At 50.3% G+C, this 21801-nt stretch overlaps 1 protein-coding gene across 4 annotated transcripts in view; it reads left to right on the forward strand.

Moving 5' to 3' along the window:
* Window positions 1-396: 396 nt before the first annotated feature.
* Ano1 (anoctamin 1) overlaps window positions 397-21801 on the forward strand; it is a 151954-nt gene continuing 130549 nt past the window's right edge. For 3 of the 4 annotated variants that reach the window (XM_041666612.1, XM_041666613.1, XM_041666614.1), the window contains exon 1: window positions 398-558. In XM_041666612.1, the coding sequence (XP_041522546.1) occupies window positions 426-558 (133 nt within the window). In that variant the 5' untranslated portion in view covers window positions 398-425. Of the gene's footprint in view, window positions 559-21801 lie in introns of all 4 variants that reach the window. The other variant, XM_041666615.1, reaches the window with a different exon arrangement.

Raw genomic sequence — 21801 nt, forward strand, 5'->3', positions numbered from 1 at the left:
TCCAGGGCAGCCGGGGCTGCAAAGTGAGACCCTGTCTAAAAATAAAATAAAACAAACCCCCGGGTTCTGCCCTTAGCCTACTCATCTCATTCCACAAATTGGCAGAGTGGTCGCCCAGGGTCCTGCGGGTTAGGGGCGGGCCTGGGCCACTCCACGAGCCTCCCCCTGTTCAAGGCTGCGCCGCGCTGCCGCTGCTGTGGGGCCAGGCTGGAGTTGGGGGCACCTCCCATGCAGTGGGGGGCGGGAGCGGGGCGGGGCGAGGGCGCGGCTGCAGGTGACCCCGTGACCCCCGGGGCGGGGAGCCGGGGGACCCCAGGACCAAAGAGACGGGGGCGGAGCAGCTCGGTGCAGGCGGCTAGGCTCAGCGCTCCTCCCGCCTCTGCCGGTCCCTCTGCTGGACCCAGGGCGTCCGGAGCGAACACATCATGCAGGGCACGCAGGATAGCGATATCGGCCTGGAGGGCTTGTCCCGCGGGGGCGCAGCTGCGGACCGTGAGTGCCAGCGAGGACCGGAAACAATCGCGCACGAGGCACAGGGCGCAGGATCCCCCAACTCAGGTGGTAGGACCTTCTCTGAGCTGCCCTGCAGGAGGAGAGGGAAGGGATTTGGGTGGAGGTTGCAGGGGACACTGATGGACAGACAGACAGATGTGGCCAGTTGCCGCGCGGGGGCTGGTAGTGGTGCCTCGTGTCCCTGGAGGGACCTTGTTTGTCCCCTAAGAAGGACCTTGCCTGTCCCCGGGAGAGACCCTCCTTGTCCCTTGGAGGGACCTAGGCCACCGGGTGGCTGACTCCCTCGGGAATATCCCCAGTCTGCTGCATCTACCGCTCCTGGCAGATGTGAGTCTTCGGATGTTTTTACAGGCACTATTAATACTCTTAATATTTCCGCGCTGTTGTGGAGATTTATTTGGGAAGTAAAGTAACTCCAATGACTCGAAGTCATAACGGAAACTGCTCACAGAGCAGGGAGACAGATGAGGGTTTGGGAAGCCAGACAGGGAAGGGAAGTCCTGGCCAATAAGTCACTATCTTGGATATTTTTATATGAATAATTCTCAAATAAATGACCCAGGAGACGTGTCCTGCATGTTCGCCTCCCAGTTCGGAGGTTATTAAATAAACCCGGAGTGTGGTGGCAAGAGGGGTTGCACTTGATAGCACAGTTGAGCTTGCTGGGGATGAGCCCTGGTCAGGGTGTTGTCTTGCCATCAAGCTACTTTGCCGCCTTCCTCTCCCGGTCTTCACTTAAACTCCCAGGAAGCAACTTATTCTGGTGTGCTGTTTAAAATGGTCCAATCTGGCATCTTTAGCCTCAAATTAAAGGGGTGGGGCCACCAATACCAGGTGAAGAGCCAGGGCTCCTGCCAAGGCTGGTACTAGATGGCCAGACCCCTCTGTCCCTGCTCCAGCTCGTATTTCTGTCCTTTTGGCAGCCAGTCCGAAACACTAGCTCTGGGCTGGTTCTGGGTGAGCGGCTGACTGGGTTCTGGGTTCTGGAAGGAGCGTTGTGGGTATCAATCCACTGACAGCTAGATGCGGTGGGGCATGGCTATCCCCCACTACGCAGACTGGGAAACTGAGGCCTCACAGAAGGCATGGTGGCACCATCTGGGTGCAGCTGTTGTGATGTTCCCTTACTCCATCTTAGGCGGAGTCTGAAGCCATGAAGCTAAGACCTGAAGAGACAGCCTTGTCCTGGCCCGTGCCGTGCCCGCCAATCACCATGGCAGGGAGGCCTGGGCTCTAGTTTTTACCTGGACTTAGGCCAGGTGGGTCTCGGGTGTGGGCATCCAGGTTTTCCTCTGTGGCAGCTTGGATGGGACAGTTCCTGGGTGGGCATAGGTGCAGGATGGTCACAACACCTCCACTCCTGGTCCATCCCCCTGCAATACAACTTTTATTCTGGCTATGTGCTGAGCAGGCTCTTGTCCCTCTGCCACCCTGGGCATCACCAGAGCCAGGAGTAAATTCTTAGGACTGGCAGACCAGCCTTAATGTTTGGGTTCACATGGGTGCCATGGCCCCACCCCAAGGCATGCAGAAGTGCTGGGCATATATGTGAGTGGGAACAGCGGGGAATAGAACCAGAGACTGAAGCTGGTAGCATTGTGACACAGACCATGAGGAAGCCTAGAACTGCGGGACAGACAGAAGCCTAGAGATCAAGGCTGCTCTCTCCTAGTTTCAGCCTCTGAGAGGATAACTTGTACAGTGCTGTTGTGGAGGACAAGGTGAGCGGAAATGGAGACTCCTGAGTCAACTGATCTCTGAACCCCCGCTTTGTTGCCGTACCCACCCTGTACCTTCTCCTTAAAGTATTGTGAGGGTGGGCTTGAGCCTGTCACCCGTCTCTTGTCCGTAGTTCTGTTTCCAGTGTGAGGTGAGGACTGTCATTCTGGTAATCTCACTGCCATCCCTCTGAGGGAGGTGAGGGTAAATGCATGCCATGCGGGGAGAATGTGATTCCAGCTGCAGCTGGGTCTCTTGGGTTTGAGGATCTGACAGAGATAGTGCAGGAAGAGAGTGAGGAGAGATGGAGCCGAGTGGGGGTACAGGCTGGGGGTGGGAATCCAGAGGCCCCAGGGGGCACTTGAGCTGTGTGTGTGTCAGGAGGAAGGCCAGCCAGAAGGCTGGACCTCTGGAGCCCGCAGAGGCTCTGCAGTGCTTCACTGTAAAGTGTGTGGTGGTGATGGTGGTGATGATGGTGATGATGGTGGTGATGGTGATGGTGGTGATGATGATGGTGATGGTGATGGTGGTGATGATGGTGATGAAGATGGTGATGATGATGGTGATGATGGTGGTGATGGTGGTGGTGGTGATGGTGGTGATGATGGTGATGGTGGTGATGATGGTGATGAAGATGGTGATGATGATGGTGATGATGGTGATGGTGGTGGTGGTGATGGTGGTGATGATGGTGATGATGATGATGATGGTGATGGTGGTGATGATGATGGTGATGATGGTGGTGACAGTGGTGATGGTGGTGGTGGTGATGGTGATGGGCAAATCAGTGGGTGGGTACATGCTGAAAGCAGGGGACTGGGACGCCATGGGTGTGTGTGTGCGCGCGTGGTGAGTGGCTCTAGATTCAGGGCTGGGCAGCTGCAGAGCAAGGATTATAAGGCTTGAGCTTGCATGGGACAAAGGTAGAGTGAGGTGGATCCTTTGATTTAGTTTGTTTTTATCAAATCGAGATAGAATATATAAGATTTTCATAACAGTCACATGACTCACTGACATCAAACCTTACATGTCAAGTAAGTGCCACCTGTCTGCCATCACTTCGGTACTCTGTCCATCAGACATAGACCGCGCTTTCTTCTCAGACCCAGGCAACTGACTTCCCCACCTGTCTCTGTGAATCTGTCAATGACACTGGTGACCGCCATCATGCATCGTTGTCTGTGTAATGTGTTCTCGAGGTTGCTTCATCTCACAGCAAGCCTCCCTGCTTCTTGTAGATGGCAGAGTAATACTCCGTTGTACCAAATATTTTACGTATCTACTCACACATCAGTATACACTTGGTGTCTTTTCACCTCCAAGCCGTTTGCAGTAATGCCGTAACTCCAAGGACTCTACGGGAGAGCCGGCCCTCAGTTCTTTTGTGTAACTACCTAGGTGAAATTGCTGGATCATTTAGTTTCTCCATCTTTAACATTAACAGTTATTATTATTGGGCTGAGAGATAGCTCAGTAGTTAAAAGCAAGTACTTCTCTTGCAGAGGACCCAACTTCAGTTCTCAGCACCCACATCAGACCCCTTCCGACCACCTGTAACTCCAGCTCCAGAGGACCCAGTGCTGCTGACTGCCGAGGGCACCTGTACTTGTGTGCACAGATCCCACACAGACACACAGACCTAGAGCTAAACATAATGAAATGAATCTTTTAAAACTTTACTATTGTTATTGTGGAGAGCATGTTTAATACGTGTGTGTGTGTGTGTGTGTGTGTGTGTGTGTGCGCGCGCGCGTGCCATGACACATGTGAAAGACAGGATAGTTTTCTTTCTTCCTTGATGTGTGGATTCTGGGGCTTGATCTCAGTTGCCAGCCTTGTGTGACAAGGGCCTTTACTGAGCCATCTTACTGGCCCTCATTTGTTTTCTACAGCCACAAGAATTCCGACATCCCTAACAACATTTGGCATTTATATAATTTTGTTTGTGTGTGTGTTTGTTTGTTTTGAGACAGGGTCTCACTGTGTAGTCTTGGCTGTCCAGGAACTTACAATGGAGACCAGGCTGGCCTCAAACTCACAGAGACGAGTTCGTCTCTCTGCCTCCCAAGAGATTAAAGGGCGGTGCCACCATGACTGACTTGTAATTTTTTTTTTTTAAGATGGAGACTCATGCACCTCAGGTTAGCCTTAAACTCTTTATATAGCTAAAGATGACCTTAGACTCCTGATCCTTCTGCCTCCACCTCCTAAGTACCAGGATTACAGGCATGTGCCACCTCTTCTGGCTTATCTTTAGTTTATTCTTTTATAGTACAGTCGTCTGGACAGATGTGATGTGATGTGTCACTGTGGCCTCGGGACTGGCTGCCCTGAGTGTCAACATGTTGTCTGTCACCCATCAGTCTTCTATAGTAGAAACTCCCCCAAAAGACAGTGGGAGCAGGTCTACTTCTAAGCGTTTTGTCTTCTTGTTGAGCTGTAGATCTTCTAGAGCCTGGATATCAACCCTTATCAATTGTGTGGTTTGCAAATATTTATAGGTTATCTCTTCCCTTCCCCACGGCACCCTGTGATACATAGAAATCGATTTTCCTGGTGTCCAGTCAAGGCCTCTCCCTCTCAGCCAGGGTCTTTGGTGTCAGCTCTAAGAACCTACTGCTGATCGCAAGGTCATGAAGACTCAGCCCCATCCTAAGAGTTTGTGGGTTTTGTTATATTTAGATCATTGATCCAGGTTGAGTTAATGTTTATATATGGGGTATGGAAAGGGTTTGGTGTCATCTTTCCCGTGTCATCAAGTCATCGAGGCACTGTCTGTCAGAGGGGCCACCCTTCAAGGGTTTGTCTTTGAGAAATTGTTACTGACAGGTAACTGTCACCAAAGCTGACACTCAGCCACTGCTGGGTGTGTGGTGTTTATTAGTCTGGTGTCTAGGTGCTCTGTGGACACCTCCTGGGAGGCCAGAGACAGAGGGGGTGCAGCTGGCCTGCTTGATAGTAGCCTATACCCTGTCCTCTGCAGCTGTGACTGAAGCTGACTGTAGACAGCACCCCTGAGAACCCCATCACCCTAATTGTCAGGTGACCACCAGTTGTGGGCAGATGTCCTGTGGGTGTGACCACATGGTAGGTTTCTCCATTGTACCATAGCGAAGTTGAGAAAACTGTCTTCCAGCTCTATAGATGGACGCAAAATTCCATTACCATCATACAGACACGGTGGGGGATGGGGTAGCTGCCTTCTCAGGAATAGGATGTGAGATGGCAGCCATGTCAGGAGCAGGGTCTGGGGTGGCATCGTTCTGCTCTCCATGTTTATACTATGATCTACATGGTGCCAAGTCTGAGTCTGCCCCATAGACCTGTGCCTCTCATCCCCAGTTGCTGCATGGGGACTAGCTAAAGTCAACTTCTATCCCCTTTAGACTATAGGTCAAATTGGCCCTCCGTTATTTCTTTTTCTTTTTTAAATATTTATTTATTTATTATGTATACAATATTCTGTCTGTGTGTATGCCTGCAGGCCAGATGAGGGCACCAGACCTCATTACAGATGGTTGTGAGCCACCATGTGGTTGCTGGGAATTGAACTCAGGACCTTTGGAAGAGCAGGCAGTGCTCTTAACCTCTGAGCCATCTCTCCAGCCCCCTCCGTTATTTCTTTTTACAACATTGGCCTCTCTGGCCAAACTACTCAGTGGCTGGACCTGTATCTCACTCATTTTTCTGATCCTAGCACAGGGCTTGTCCATGGCAGGGCTCAACGAAAGCCAGATGTATGTATGTATGTGTGTGTGTATGTATGTATGTATGTATGTATGTATGTGTGAATAGGTGAATGAATAGTAGGTAAATGTCTAGCTGGATCAAAGCTGCCTGGCTAACTGACTGGCTGTATGGATGATGGATGGTTGGATAGTGCGTAGGTAAGTGAGTGGATAGATGGATAGTAGGTACATGGATAAAGGATGGATCAATAGTAAGCGAATAGATGGATGAATGGGTGGATAGGTGGATAGGCAGTGGGTAAACGGATGATGAATGGGTGGATAGTGAGTGGATGGGTGGAGGGATGGATGATGGAGAGTGGAGGGATGGATGATGGAGAGTGGAGGGATGGATAATGGAGAGTGGAGGGATGGACGGATGAATGATAGTGAATGGATGGATGGATGGATGGATGATGGAGAGTGGAGGGATGGATGGATGGATGATGGAGAGTGGAGGGATGGATGATGGAGAGTGGAGGGATGGATGATGGAGAGTGGAGGGATGGATGGATGGATGATGGAGAGTGGAGGGATGGATGATGGAGAGTGGAGGGATGGATGGATGGATGATGGAGAGTGGAGGGATGGATGGATGATGGAGAGTGGAGGGATGGATGATGGAGAGTGGAGGGATGGATGATAGAGAGTGGAGGGATGGATGATGAAGAGTGGAGGGATGGATGATGGAGAGTGGAGGGATGGATGGATGATGGAGAGTGGAGGGATGGATGATGGAGAGTGGAGGGATGGATGGATGATGGAGATGACGCATGAATGGGAAGTGTGAGTGGCTGAATGACAATAGATGGGTAATGACTGGTCAATAGATGAATAACGGGTGAGTGGATGATGGATGAATGGATGGTTGATAGATGGGCAGGTGGAGGGGTAGGTGGGGGCTGACAGGTTGGCTGGTGGTCTTGTCTCACTTTTTCGGCCTTGCAAGCTCTTTCTCGTGTTCGATCCCTTCAGCATCCACTTGTCAAATTCTTAACCTTGGAGCCCATTTGACAGACCTGGGAACTGAGGCACATAGAGAGCAAGGAATGTACTCCAATTCTCTCAACTAAGTTGTCCACAGACACTCTGGGGAGGCCCTGCCTAGTCTAATACATAGAGGCTTAGATGCAGAGAGGGGAGGCCTGGGCCCCAGACTTGGGGTCTCCAGCTTTTGGGGAAAAGAGTTTTCTGTGATTATCTGGCGGCTGCAGGGAGCCACACCCAGAAGGCGGGGTTCTCCACGGCCTCCCATCTCTTCCTGAGTCCAGCTCCCAGCATTGTTCACCACTCCGCCTCCATCCAGGCCTTGGCCTTTGGTGCCAGGCACACGTGAGAGTCCTCATGCTGTGTAATGAATCGCTAAATGCCTTTCTAGCCTTCAGAGATCCATTTGACGGTGGTCACGTGGCTATTAGGCAGACAAATTACTAGTTTTGTGTGCTTGTCAGTGGGTGGGCTGGGGTGGGTGTATGTGCCCACAAGCTGGCTTTCCAGTGTTGCCCTTTTTCCTGAATCAGCTCCTGGGGACATTCTCTCCCTCTGAGACTTTCCCCATGGTTCCACTGGGCTCAGGGGTTCCCAGGAACAGCCCAAGCCACAGAGTCCCCACACACCAGGACCTCACCGCAGCGGGCCAGCAGCTGTGTCCCTATCTGCAGCACACGCTGCTAGGCCCTGGGCGTGGCGTACAAACATGGCCTCCACACCTGACTTTAATTCCTTCCCTTTTCACACCCGGGAACAGATTCTGCACACACAGCCCCCTGTGGTTCCTAGTGACTTTTAAACTTATTCAGTACAGAAGTCTCTGAAGGAAATGGAGCTATTTATCCACTATTGGCGTGGCCATCAGAGAAGAGGTGACACAGGTCACCGTTATCACACTGTTTCCTGGGTGATGAAGAAGTAGGGGCGGGGTCAGGTACAGGACAGGGCAGGCTGTGTGGCTCCCCCTTTGCAAACTCGATGCAGTAACTCTAGCCTGAACCCAGAGCAGCGCTTGCCCTCAGCCCGCAGTGATCTTCAGGCTCTTACTGAGGCAGCTCAGGAAGAGGTGGGTGGCTGGGATCTCCCTCTATGGTTCGTGGTTTGCTCCCCCACTTTCAGCCAGGTTCCCTCCCACACACCCTTCAGCTCTGTCTGCTACATGCTCACGTCCATGCCAGCTATCGCTTGACCCCATCTGCCTTGTTCTGTCACCGCTGAAGTGACAGGAGGGAAGATGTCAGATAAAAGCAAGATGGCTCCACCCCTAGACTTTTCATGGGTCCCCAGACTTCCTCTAGCGTGTTGTGCAAGTGGACACTCCTGTCTCCCTTCGCTTCCCTCTCCCAGTACCTGTCCTCTACATTCGGTCAGAACTGCCCCTCATCATTTCCTGCCCCTCCCTGGGTCCCCACACATCAGCCCCCAGCCAGAAGCTCCTCGTCCTGCTCTGCGGTCCATCCCCTCTCAAGTCCTTTCAGATACAGAGTGGCCCCATCCTCAGCACCATTCTCTTCTCCCACAAGCATGGACACAGCTGCCCTATGCTATTCTTGTAAGCGTTGGACCCGCATGGCTGCCCCCTGCATGAACAAGTTCCAAAAGACAGGCTGGGCCTGACCTTGCATCCACATGGCCTTCAACCTTATACTAGAACTGGAGAAGACCCTGACAGGGGCTATGGGACAAAGGAGGCACTTTCACAGGGCTGCGCAGCTCAGAAGACCTTGGGGGCTAAGCAGGACATTTTCTCCATTCTTTGTATTAGATGGTAAAAAGTGGTATTCATCATGTTTTTAGTTTGGATATTGGTTTATTATTGGAAGGTATACACATTCCCATCTGATGGGTGTGTGAGAGGACTTGATAAATAGATTAGCAGATATATAGATGAATAAGTGGGTGGATAGGTAGCCGGGTCAGGGAATGGGTAGATGGTTAGATAGATGAGTGGGTTGTGGGTGGATGGCTGTCTGGATGGGTAGGTAAGTGGATGGAATGGGTGAGTTGGTAGATGAATGGATGGGTAAATAGACGGATGGATGAGTGAATGAATGAGTGGGTAGATGGGTGGGTAGATTGATGGGTAGATAAGTGGATGAAATGAATGATTACATAAATAGGTTAATGGGAAGATAATAGGTCAACAAACTGATGGATAGGTGGATGGATGGGTAGGTAGATGGATAGATGGATATAGATGGATAGATGGATGGATGGGTAGGTAGATGAATAGATGGATGGATGGGTAGATGAATGGGTAGGGGACACATGGGGGATGTATAGATGAGTGGATGGATGTGTGGATGGATAGATGATTAAGTGGATGAGTGGGTGGGTAAATGAATGTGGAGATGGATGGAGAAATTGAGTGTAATATATGACCTCAATATATGAGGTGTCACCAGGCTTCATTGCAAAGTTTTGTTTTGTTTTTTTTCCTTTTTGCCTGTCTTTTGTTACTTTGGTGTTTTACACCCTGGAGATTTTCAGATCTTCCCCCACCCCTCCACCAGGGATAGAATCCACAGTCTTGGACATTCCAGGCAGGTACTCTACTGCTGAGCCACACCTCCAGTCCCTCACTGGGGGAATTCCAGCCAGAGGTTCAGTCACTGAGTCATGCCTTAGCCCTTCATTGTATGATTATAGGTAGATGCTCTGCCTCTTCTGCCTATGAGCCACTACCTAAACCCCTTCACTATGGGAGTGGAGGTGGGCACTCTACCACTGAGCCACATGCTTATCCCCTCATCGGGGGATTCTAGGCAGGAACTTGATCACTGAGACACACCCCATCCCCTCTAGAAGGTCTTAGGTCAGAACCATCAACTTAGAAGCTTTGTTTCCCCAACAGCACTCTGTGCTGCCGACAGTTCATTGGGGGATAAATTAAACAATATCCAACTAGGAATAAAATCAAGTTCAGACTCTCCCTGGGCTGAAGCTTTACAGTGCTTCGAACTATTCAGCTGAAGGCTAGCTTGACCCTTGACCTCAGGAGATATCCCATGTATCTGTGGAGGCTTTCCAACTCCCATTTCATAAGGGGAAATATTTGAACATGTCATGGGTTTTATGGTTTTAGCAGTAATTGTTCAGATAGGCATTTCTCTAGCCTTAGAGAGCCAGCGGATGTTCTGGAACCTCTGCAGAGATCCCTAAATGTAACCTGCTCCGTCTCCTCACTTTGAACAACTGGGGCATAGCTCAATAGTGGAGCTCTTGCCTGGAATCCACCTGTAAGAAATGGGAGTGGGACTCCGAGAGGTGCTGGTGTTCCCAGGGTCACACAGGGGCAGAGATGCGACTAGAGTTGACTCTAAATCTAGTGCTCGCTTGTGCTCTCTCTCTTCCCCTCCTCCATTACTCCCAGTGGGAAATAGCCAGGTGGTGGTGGCACACGCCTTTAATCTCAGCTTCAGGAGGCAGAGGCAGGTGGATCTTGTGAGTTTGAGGTCAGCCTGGTCTCCAAGAGCTAGTTCCAGGAGAGCCTCCAAAAGCAAAACAAAAAAAGGTGGGGGGGGAATGGCTGGAGTGTATGAATTATAGTCCTTAAGCACCCTCAAGAAAGACATGAAGGTCAGCCTTTAAAATAGCCCTGGCAATCTCTCTTTGATCCTCGCCAGCTGGTGGTGATGCACGTTTTCAGTCCCAGCACTTGGGAGGTAGAGGCAGGTGAATTTCTGAATTTGAGGCCAGCCTAGTCTACAGAGTGAGTTCCAGGAGAGCCAGGACTACACAAAGAAACCCCATCTCGAAAAACATTTTACACACACACACACACACACACACACACACACACACACACAGTTTGATCCATTTAACACAAGCCCACATGTCACAGCACCTGAGGTAAGGACATTGTCTATTCCCTGGGGAGGCTTCTTTTCCTGGGGTATGATGGTGCTTCATTTAGAACCTTGTGTTCCTGAAAGAAGGCCCAAGGCAAGCATCTCCTGTCTGATCTCAAAGCTCTGGGTTTGTCACCTTAGTGTTTCCTTGTCCCTTGCTGGGGGCTGGAGACATGTCCTGCCCCATTGGCATGAGGACCTGAGTTCATATCCCCAGCAGTCGTGTGAAAAGCTGAACTCCATCTACACCTGAGAGCTGGAAACAGCAGGACACCCAGGCCTGAGCAACCAGTCTAGTGAAACCAGTGAGCTCCAGGGTGGGTGAGAGACCTTGTCTCAAAAGAGTGCAGTCAGGTCATTAAAAAGCATGCTTACGCCTGGAGATGCGGCTCAGTTGGGAGTGTTAGCCAGGGCCTGGCCGTTTTGTAAAGCTGTTCCTTTTGGTTGAATGGTGACAGATCCTGAAGCTATAGTCATTTGGTCTCCAGAATGCAAGTGGCTTGTGTGTCTAGACACTCGCCCTCCTCATCCTCATAGCTGATGCAAGATGGCCTAACTTCAGGCAGGCACTGTGGGCTGCTCAACAGTCACATGGCATGAGCCCTCTGCCCCTTCCCCTGAAGCCTACCCGCACTCTGCCTCCCCGGCCTGATCTCTCTGCAGTCTGTCCATGGTGACAGGAATAGAAGGATGGATGAGTGAGTGAATGGAAGGATGGATTGGTGGGTGGAGAAAAGGACGGATGGATGGATGGACGGACGGAGGGTAGACAGATGAGTAGATGATGGGTAACGGATGAATGGTAAATGGGCAGATGCATAGATGTGTGGATAGGTGGATGGTAGATAATGGTGCCTGGGTAAATAGATGGGTAGAAAGATGAATGAATGTAGATATGTATGATGATAAATGGTGGGTGAATAATTGAATTTGTGGACAGATGATGGTGGTGCAGTGGCTGTTTTTGGTTGTCAATGTCACTACATCCAGAATTAAATAAAACCCAAGTGGTTGGGTACACCTGTGAGGGATTTTTCTTCACTAAGTGATTTGAAGTGGGAAGACTGACCTTTAATCCAAATCTTTTGATGTGGGAGGACCCACCTCTAACCTGGACCACACCATCCATGTCTATATAAAGACATGGAAAAAGGAAGCTTTTGCTCTTTGCTTGCTTGCCCCCGCTCTTGCGAGTTCCTTCCTTCACTGACATTAGCACCTACTTCTTTGTAATTTTGGTGTATACTAAAGATCAGCTAAGACATCTGACCTCATAGACCCAACAACTGCTAAATTTTTGAACCCTCCAGTGGTGGACAGTCATTTGTTGGACTGGCTGGACCACAGCCTATCAGCCGCTCTGCAAACAGCACAGGGACTGTGGGAGGCTGTCACTGGCTCTCATCTCCCTATCAAGAAGCAAGCTGGGCAGTATCTGTCCTGCCCAGGTACCCCACAAGCCTCGCCTTCCACTTAGGGATCATCTCCTCTCTTCCCCATCCTAACATCACCTCACACTCAAGAGTTCAACAGGGGATTGATTAGCACCCAGCAGTCCATGGCCTGTGGTGGGTGCCCATGGTTCAGTGTTCTCTCCACCTTCAGCCCCTGCAGAACCCACTCCCAGGCCCTTCCCTCTGTCTCCACTGCTCAGCATATGGCTGGGCTAAATATACCGTGGGAGGGCTCTGAGAAAGGATGGATGATGATGCTTCTGTTTCCATATTTTCTTTTCTCTTTCTTTTCTTCTTCTTTTTTTTTTTTTGAGACAGGGTTTCTCTGTAGCTTTTTTGAAGCCTATCCTGGAATTAGCTCTTGCAGACCAGGCTGGCCTCGAACTCACCGAGATCCACCTGCCTCTGCCTCCCGAGTGCTGGGATTAAAGGCATGCGCCACCACCGCCCGGCTCTGTTTCCATATTTTCAACCAGATGTTCATCGGGTTTGTTGACTGCAGAGTAGTGAATAAAGCAGACGCCCTGAACACACACATGCGTGTGCACACTTAGCGACAAGGAGAGGCTACCGGTGCTCATACAGGGAGTTCATCACAGCGTGAATAGTCTTGTAACTTCCCGGACAAGTGTCATCTCATGAGTCATCTTTGAACCCTACAAGGGCCTTCCTCTACTTTCCCACTTTCCAGTGAAGTTAGAGCCTGAAAGTGGTAGTCAGGCTGCAAATCTGAGCAGTGGGCCAAGCGTTTGCTGCCTTCTGAGCCAGCTTTCTGAAGGAAGCAATAAGAAAACACATGAAGGAACAATTTGTGAGTGTCCCCAAGACACTCTGTCCTCAGTTCACAAGGTCATGGGAGTCATCCTTCTGTGGCTTCCCTGGGGTCACTAAGGGTTAGCAATTGATCATTTAGTGCTTGGCAGGGGGGCTAGCATCTGGACTATTGAGGCTGGCCACACCACACACCGGGAAACAGTCAACAGAATCCATGGCTCCAATGTTCAGCCTGCTATCCTGTTGTCTAGGAATGTCATTCAGTTGGTAGAGTGCCTGCCCGGCTTGCTTGAAGCCACCCCCAGCACCGCATAAACTGCACGGTCGCCCACAACTGAAGCCTAGCACTTAGAAGGTAGAGACAGGAGACTCTCAAGTTCAAGGTCATCCTCACCTGTGTACTGATTTAAAGGTCAGATGAGGCTGAATGTGAGCCCATCTCAAAAAAAGACTGGTGTAGTGTAATGTGTTACTCTTTTGGCTTTTTTTTGGGGGGGGGGGCTGCCACCCAGCTCCCAAATAAATCACATATGGAGACGTATTCTTAGTTATGAATGTCTGGCCTTAGCTCGGCTTGTTTCTTGTCAGCTTTTCTTAAATTATTCTAACTATCTTTTGCCTTGGGGCTTTTTCCTTCTCTTACTTCTGTTTATCTTACTCTCACTCTTCTTCCGTGGCTGGTTGGCTGGCCCTTGATGTCCTCTCTCCTTGTTCTCTTTCTCCTCCTCTTCCTTTCTCCTGTTTATGCTCTCTGTCTGCCAGCCCCGCCTATCCCTTCTCCTGCCTCCCTATTGGCCGTTCATCTCTTTATTAGACCAGCAGGTGTTTTAGACAGACACAGTAACACAGCTTCACAGAGTTAAACAAATGCAGCAGAAACAAAAGTAACACACCTTAAAAATAATCTTCCCCCACAGATTGGCTGTTGGTCATTGGGCATTTTCTCTGTGTCCAGAGCTCTAATTTTGCTAAGTCCTCCTATCACCCCTGAATGGAAGATGCCATTTTTTCTCTTTGCATAAGGGGAAAGAAATCCTAGTTCAGAGAGGTTGAGTCATATGGCAAGGGTCACAGAGCATCTATTAATCTGTCAGAACTTAAAGCTTTTGTCTGCCAGCTTTTTTTTTTTTTTTCCAGGATAGGGTTCCTCTGTGTGGCCCTGGCTGTACTGGAACTTACTCTGTAGACCAGGCTGGCCTCAAACTCATGGAGATTCACCTGCCTCTGCCTCCCGAGTGCTGGGATTAAAGGCGTGTGACACCACTGCCCAGCTTCTCTGCCAACTTTTTAACTGGGAGGAGGTGGCACATATTAAAAAGCCAATGAATAAGGGAAGTGTTTGTTGGCCTACTGTCCTGATTGAGCCAGGGAACGTCTGTGAGAAATTCCTGTGGAGTGAAGTCTACAGTTGGCCAAGCATAGCCTCCTTGTGGACCTGCATATTTTTGGTGTGAGGTGGGTTATATATATATATTTTTTGATGAATAGTAAAATAAGATTTCTATAAATAAAGCTGTAGCTTCCCCCGTGCCTGTGTTACAAGCAAATTGGCCAAGTCCTTTCTGTGCCTTTATGTCAGTTTTGAAGACTTCAAAATAGAAAGGGACGTCTTGCCTGGACTGTTGTTCCTTGGAGTTCCCCCCAGCATGACTCTGGATTCCTTACATGGAGCCGTCCTGCTGGGAGAATAATCTAAATCCCTGTGACAAGCAGTGTCTCTTCTTCCTGGAATGGATAGTGTCTTGGATTGTGGGCCGAGTGATAAATCAGTTTCCGTTGCTCAGCTCATAGTGGTTTGTCCTGGTATGGGGGCTCAAAGCAACTACAGTCCTTGAGAATGCAAGCTCCAGACTAGAAGAGTAGCCCATGGGGCAATGGGGGTCACACTACAAGGAATCAGGACTGAAACGGCTCACACCATCTGCTCAGTTTCTACCCAAAGAGGACAAGTTCAACATCTGCATGCATCCCTTGCATCACCCCTTGACCTTCTCCATCTGCATATGAACCCTCCCTAGGTTCTGTGTGATGGGGCCCCCATGCATGTGCTGGGGTGTGCCTGGCATCTTTGCTAGCACCTTCTCCCACTCAGCAAGGCTTCCCTAAGCCCAGCTCAGGCTCTTCCTCCAACTGTCTACCCATGAAGTGAACTTACAGGTTCAGAGGTCACTCAGTGCCACGAACCCTGCCCATGGTCATCTGCCCTAACCCTTATACACCCACCAGTGGCTACAAATCTGATCCCTCAAAGAAACTTTACTTAGCCCCCCTCATTTATTTATTTATTGGGACATGTGGATGCATGTCTCGGTGCACATGTGGAGGTCAGAGGTCATGCTGGAATTGGCTCTTGGCTTTAGAGGGTTTGGCCTGATGTAGTGGGAAGGGCACAGAGTAGATCATCCCAAGATGGGGCACGTGAAGAAGTCAATGCCTCCTTTATCCCTTTATTCCTTCCCAGCTTCCAGGGTAGCATTGATCTCTTTTGGGGTGGGTGTCCTGCCTCAGTTTCCTCACAGACACACCCAGAGGGCACTTTAGTCTTTCAGGTGACTGAGCTCCAGTCAGATGGGCCATAAAGACTATACAATCCCACCACCGTGGCACTCTGCCCAACATGTCATGCCAGGCGGCAGTGGGCTGAACCCTCTGAAACCAGGGACCAAAACAAATCCCTCTGCCTTCAAATTCTTTCCTGAGTACTGGTTCACAGCTACACAGAGGAAGCTAACATGAATTGTTATCCTAAAAGACACCATAAAATTTACCATGGTAACCATTTTAAAATAAATAAAAACGATCTGGTAGCTTTCCACTATACACAGTGGGTTAGAACAATCACCACCAGCCATCCCCAGAACCTTCCGTCTTTCCAAATTGAAACCTGGTCCCCAAGAAACTTTGACTCCCTCTAACTCCCAAACCCCCGGAGTCTTCTCCTGTGCCTAACAGCTGGATAGCTTCTCTCTGACATTTGGCTGGACCCTTTCTGAACCTGACTTTGAATATGGTGTGATCTGAATGATCCATCTTCAAGTGGACCTCACTAGATTTGCAATTGCTTGGAACACATGCCTCGAAAGCTTAACCGCAGAGGGCAGACTGACCTGAATGTGGGCAGCACCGTCCTGTGGGCTGGGGTTCCCTGACTGAAGAAAAGGGGGGAAGCAAGCTGAGCACCAGCAGTTGTCTCTGACGCCCCACCCCACCTTGCTGTCCCTGCATTCAATAGATCTTCATGTCTTGGAGGCTGGTCTGGGGCATTGCACTGTGGACTTTACCTTCCTTCTCAGGGTCACGTGACTTCATAATGCCTGTGTCCATTACATTAGTGTTCTTAAAATTTATCTTTATTTATTTGAACAAATTATGTATTTTTGTGTTTTGTCTTCATGTGTGTCTATGTATCATGCGTGTGCGGTGTCCTCAGAGACCAAAAGAGGGCATCGGATCCTCTGGAATTGGAGTTACAGACAATTTTAAGATGCTCAGTGCTGGGAACCCAACCTCCATCTTGGAAGAGCAGCAAAATGCTTTTTTTTTTAACCTCCGAGCCCCATTTGAGTTTTTATTTTCAAGTGTTGTTGAGTCGTGTCACTGCAACCATCCTAGTGGAGGTGGGGAGCGGTCTCCTGGAGGCTTTGGTTCGGATTTCTCTGTGGTCTGAGCTGCTGAAAATCTTCTCCCACTTCAGTCGGCCCTGTGTGGATCACCTGTAGAGAAATGTCCACGTGGGGTCAGTATTAGTCACTTTTCTGTTGTGACAGAATGCCCAACAAAAAGCAACTTGGCAGATGGGCTTAGTTGGCTTCACAGTTCCAGAGGAAGAGTCTGTCATGGTGGGGGAGGCGTGGCAGCAGAATCAGGAGGCTAGCTAGGCAGCCAGGAAGCAAACTGATGACTTTTCATACCCACACAGGAAGCAGAGGAATGACAGGAAGTGGGGGTAAGGCAATAAACCCTCAAAACCCACCCCCACCCCAGGAATGTAGTTCTTCCTTCAAGGCTCCATCCTTGACCTCCCCAAACAGCGCCGAAGGCTGGGGATCAAGTGTTAAACACCGGAGCCTGTTGGAGACATTCCCCATGATAACCCGCACAGAGTCCTTTGCCTGTGGTTGAACTCGGATGATTTGCTTTGGTTCTTGTCTTCTGGATGTCAGCCCCTTGTCATGGGCTGCAGAATGTTTTCTCTGGTCTGCACATGGTCTCTTTGCTGGGCAGAAATTTTTGAGTCTGTTAACCAGGTTTAATTTTAAGTGTCAGATTCCAGAAACTGCCTGAGCTTTGCTGTCCTTAGAGTTTGGTAGCTTCGGGCTGCTGTTTGGTGCTTGAACCATTTAGAGTCTGTTTCTCATATGGTCTGGGGTAGAGGTGGATGATGGAAGGGTGTCTTCACTGTCATTCTGGATGCACTTGAAATCACCTGGGAGACACAGCTCTGGGCAAGTCCATCAGGGTGTTTCCAGAAAGGTTTGACGGAGGAGACTCACCGTGAATGGAGGTGGCACCATCTCAGGTCAGCATTCGTCTCTCCCTGCATCCTCAGCAAGGATGCAATGTGACCTGATGCTTCAGACTCCTGCCTCCACAGCCATCATGGACCACAGCCTCCCTCCCTTCACCTGCCTTGTCAGGCATCTTGTCATGGCAGTGAGTCACGGGCATGCTTCATTCTGTACACGCGTGCCTGTCTCTGGCACCGTCTTGCAGACAGTTCTTCCCAGCAGAAGGAGTGGCTCCTGAGTTCTCTACTCTGCTTGGTCGAGATCTCCATCCATCTTCATTCCAGGACTGTACTATTTCAATATTCCCTTTCTCCTTTCTCCTCATACTTCTGGTTGGTTGGGGTTTTTTGCTTGCTTTTGAGATAGGATGTGACTGTGTAGCCCTAGCTAAATGGCCTCCAACTTACAGGGAGCCACCTTCCTCTGCTTCCCGAGTGCTGGGATTAAAGGCGTGCACTACCAGACATGGCCTAGAAGCATTCCTTCTTTTAAAAAGATGTAATTGTTTCTTTTATCTTGACAGTGCACTCCTTACACCACTTCAGCTTGTGTGTGTGTGTGTGTGTGTGTGTGTGTGTGTGTGTAGTATCTATGTGTATGTGTAGTGTGTATGTGTGGAATGTGTGTGTGTGTATGGAGTGGGTGTTGTGTATGTGTATGTATGGAGTATGTCTGTGTACGTGTAGTGTGTGTATGGTGTGTGTGTGTGTGTGTGTGTGTGTGTATGTGGTGTGTATGTAGTGTGTGGTGCTGAGATCAAACCCAGAGCCTGGTGTATGCTAGGCAATCAATCACCCATAACCTAAGGCACTAGGATCTTGGGGAAACTCTCTCTAGTTTTAGACAAAGTATCCTTTCTACTTGGGTGCTTGGTGAGGGAGATCTGTGGATGTGGAGTCCATATCCTCCATATCTGAGTGGGGGACAGCAAGGAAACGGTGTTTAAAGTGGCCCAGTGCCACCCATGCCTTACCAAGACAGAAGTCCATTCCTCATGGAGTTAGCGTGTCCTGTGGGCCTGCAGGCACCACAGCACTTCCCACAAGCACTCTGGATGTTGGGAGAGGAAGATGTGTCCTGGGCAGGCTTGGAGCCCTTGTGGTAACACAGCAGGACTCTCTGTGGACTTGTGGAGCAGCTGCAGTGCCACAGGGTAGGGACCATGACATCCCGGAAGCCCAGGTGTCAGGCAGGGAAGGCTCACAAGGCCACGTGCATGCCTGCCTGCTCATGCAGGAGCTGCTACTCCATAGACATCTGCGGGTGCCCTCAAGCCTCCCTTGAGACTGATGGTCTGACCACCAGAGTTCTGGAATTCTCCAGCCTCACTGGGGCACTGCGTAGGGGGAGCAGAGGACTTTCTTCAGCGGAGGGATGACATTTGGCAGCAGGAAGCTGAGGGTGGGACCTGAGAAGGGTCTTGGGGGTACTGACAGCCTCCTGGAGCTGCACCATGGCAACAGAAACAGATGGCAGTGGCACACTGGGCGTGGCGGCCCTCGGCCTCCTTGTTCTTCCCAGACTGAAAGCTGTTTCCTACTGCCACCCTTGCCTGCTGCCTGGCACACTGCCTCTGGAGGGGCTGCAGGGCTGGCCCTGCTCTGCAGTGTGAGGACACCCTGAGTCCCTCCTCCTCATTAAGTCCCCACCCTGTTTATTACCATTTGTGGGTCTGACCAGCCCACAGAGGCGCCTGTGCTGGGATATGAACTCCCTGGGGTGGGGACTGTCTGCTTGGCACTCCCAGTGCCTGGACGGCTATCCACAGAGTCAGCACCCTATAAATACAGATTGAATGTCCGTGGTCTTACCGGATGTTATGGAACCATGGAGCCAGGTGAGGAGAGGTGTTGGGAGGAAGAAACAGAGCGTGTCAACGCTTCGGAAAGGAGAGAGCAGGGAGGAAGGGAGGAGAGACAGCATGAGCCAAACTGACAGGGCAAGGCCTGGGAAGCAGATAGAAAGACGGTAGCTCGTAAATTGACGGAGAACTGGATCCCACCCTGTCTGTGTGACCCTGAAGTTTATGGGCTATTCCCTGGGAGCTACAGCAGACACCACCCACCATATACAGAGATGGCTGCCCAGGCTGTGTCATCTAGAGTGCCACAGTGCCCTCTCTGACACCCAGAAAGTGTCCTTCACTCACCCCTGAGAGCTGGTTTCCTCTATTCCAGGTGGCCTGAGGCTCTGTCTGGCATTCTGAGGCAACATCATAGTCAGTGTTTTTTAGGGGTTTCCAAACCTTAGCACTTAAAAAACATAAATATTTAAAGAAATCCCCATCCACCCGTCAGCGAAAACCTCAACAGCCTGTTCTTAGATTGTTCCCCGAGGTTCAACAGGGCATGGATGCTGACTTGGTTGTACAGTGCTCACCCTTCAGTGAGGGTGCAGCCTAAATACACAAGGTACTTCGCGAAAGGTGTTGACTGGGAACTGGTGGCCACCCATGACCACCCAATTAAAATCCATCCACCTCTTCTTCCAGCCAACCATCCATTCTCCCACCCACATGTTCATTTTCCCAGTCATGAACTCATCCATCACCCATCCATCCATCCACCCATCCATCCAACTATCCATCCATCATCCATCTATCCATTCAGTCACCATGTGTTCCCCATCCATCCACCCATCCATCCAACCATTCATTCATCATCCATCTATCCATTCAGTCACCATGTGTTCCCCATCCATCCACCCATCCATCCATCCATTCATCCATCATCCATCTATCCATTCAGTCACCATGTGTTCCCCATCCATCCACCCATCCATCCATCATTTGCCTGCCCATCTAATCACTTATCTATCTAACCCTTCTGTCCATCATATATCTACCCAACTAGCCATTCATCCATCCATCCACCCATCCATCTACTCATCCCCACCCATCTATTCTTTATCTACCCACCATCTAATCATACACCCATCTCCCATTCATTCATACCCATCCACCCATCCCAATCCATCTATCTTTTATCCACCCACCCACAATCTAACCACCCACCCATCTCCCATCCATCCATACCCATCCACCCATCCATACAGCCATCTGCCCACTACCCATCCATCACCCATCTGTCCACATGTCCCTCATCTATCCCCCATTTGTCTGTCCACCCATACTACCCTCACAGAAATACAAGCTCTTCAGCTACCCACTCATATATCGACCCACCCAACCATCCACCTATTCATCCACCCCCACCCATCCACCCACACACTCACCCACCCTTCTACCCATCCACTTTTTCATCTACACATCCATCCATTCATCCATTTGGAAACCCATTCATCCTGCATGTGCTGTGAGCACAGTGACCAGTTGTGTGGGGAGAGCCATCAGCAGGCTCCACGCTACATTCTTTTCCACCTAGGTCAGGCACCAGGAAGGGCAGGTGGTTTACACTGCAGGAGTGACTCATGCCAGGGTCAGAACAGCCTCCTTGGAGGTCAGACCTGCTTCTGCGGGGACCATAAATACAAGTAGACTTGTGTCAGGCAAAACCACATGAGCTATGTTTCAGGCAGAGGAAGCAGCCAGTACAGTGGCCTTGTGGCAGGAAAGTCCTGGCTTTCATGAGCTGGCTCAGGGCTAGAGAGACCATGGAGCTGGAGGGGGTCTGCCTGCAAGGCCATGTTACAGGGCTGCAGCCTCCCTCAGTCAGACCAAATTTTCAGAGCATGATCAAGGTCCTGGATTCCATCCTCAGCACAGAATAAAATGACACATTACAATTTAGACGAGATGAGGTGGGCTAGTATTGACTTTGGATTTTGTTTTTTTTTTTATGTGTGTGTGTGTGTGTGTGTGTGTGCATACATGTGTGTGCGTGTACCTGTGGAAGCCCAAGGTTGATGTCAGGGTCCATCCTCCACCCTTCTTCCCCCTCATTCTTTGAGGCAGGCCAGGCTCTCCCAATCAAACCCAGAGCTCAACACCATATTTAGTCTTGCAAGCCAGCTCGCTCTGGGGATCTTGCTCCCATCTTCTGAAGAGAGAATCACAAGCAAGCTTCCATGCCCTCGTGTGGCTTCTAGGGATCCGAACACTGATCTTGCGCATTCACGGCAAGCGCCTTCCTTGATAAGTTGTCTTCCCAACCAGGAAGTTTGGTATGGAACATTCAGGCTAAACAGTGTGAGCCTCCTAGATGCTTGCAGATGGTCCTGGCTGGCTGTCACAGACCAGTGCAGGTGACGTCTAACAGGAGATGGTCACCATTGGCTCACACCAAGGGTCCTCTGCAGTGGCTTC

Source organism: Microtus oregoni, unplaced genomic scaffold (genome assembly GCF_018167655.1).
Source record: "Microtus oregoni isolate MIOR12 unplaced genomic scaffold, Mior012 000016F_ref0000370, whole genome shotgun sequence".
Classification (NCBI taxonomy): domain Eukaryota; kingdom Metazoa; phylum Chordata; class Mammalia; order Rodentia; family Cricetidae; genus Microtus; species Microtus oregoni.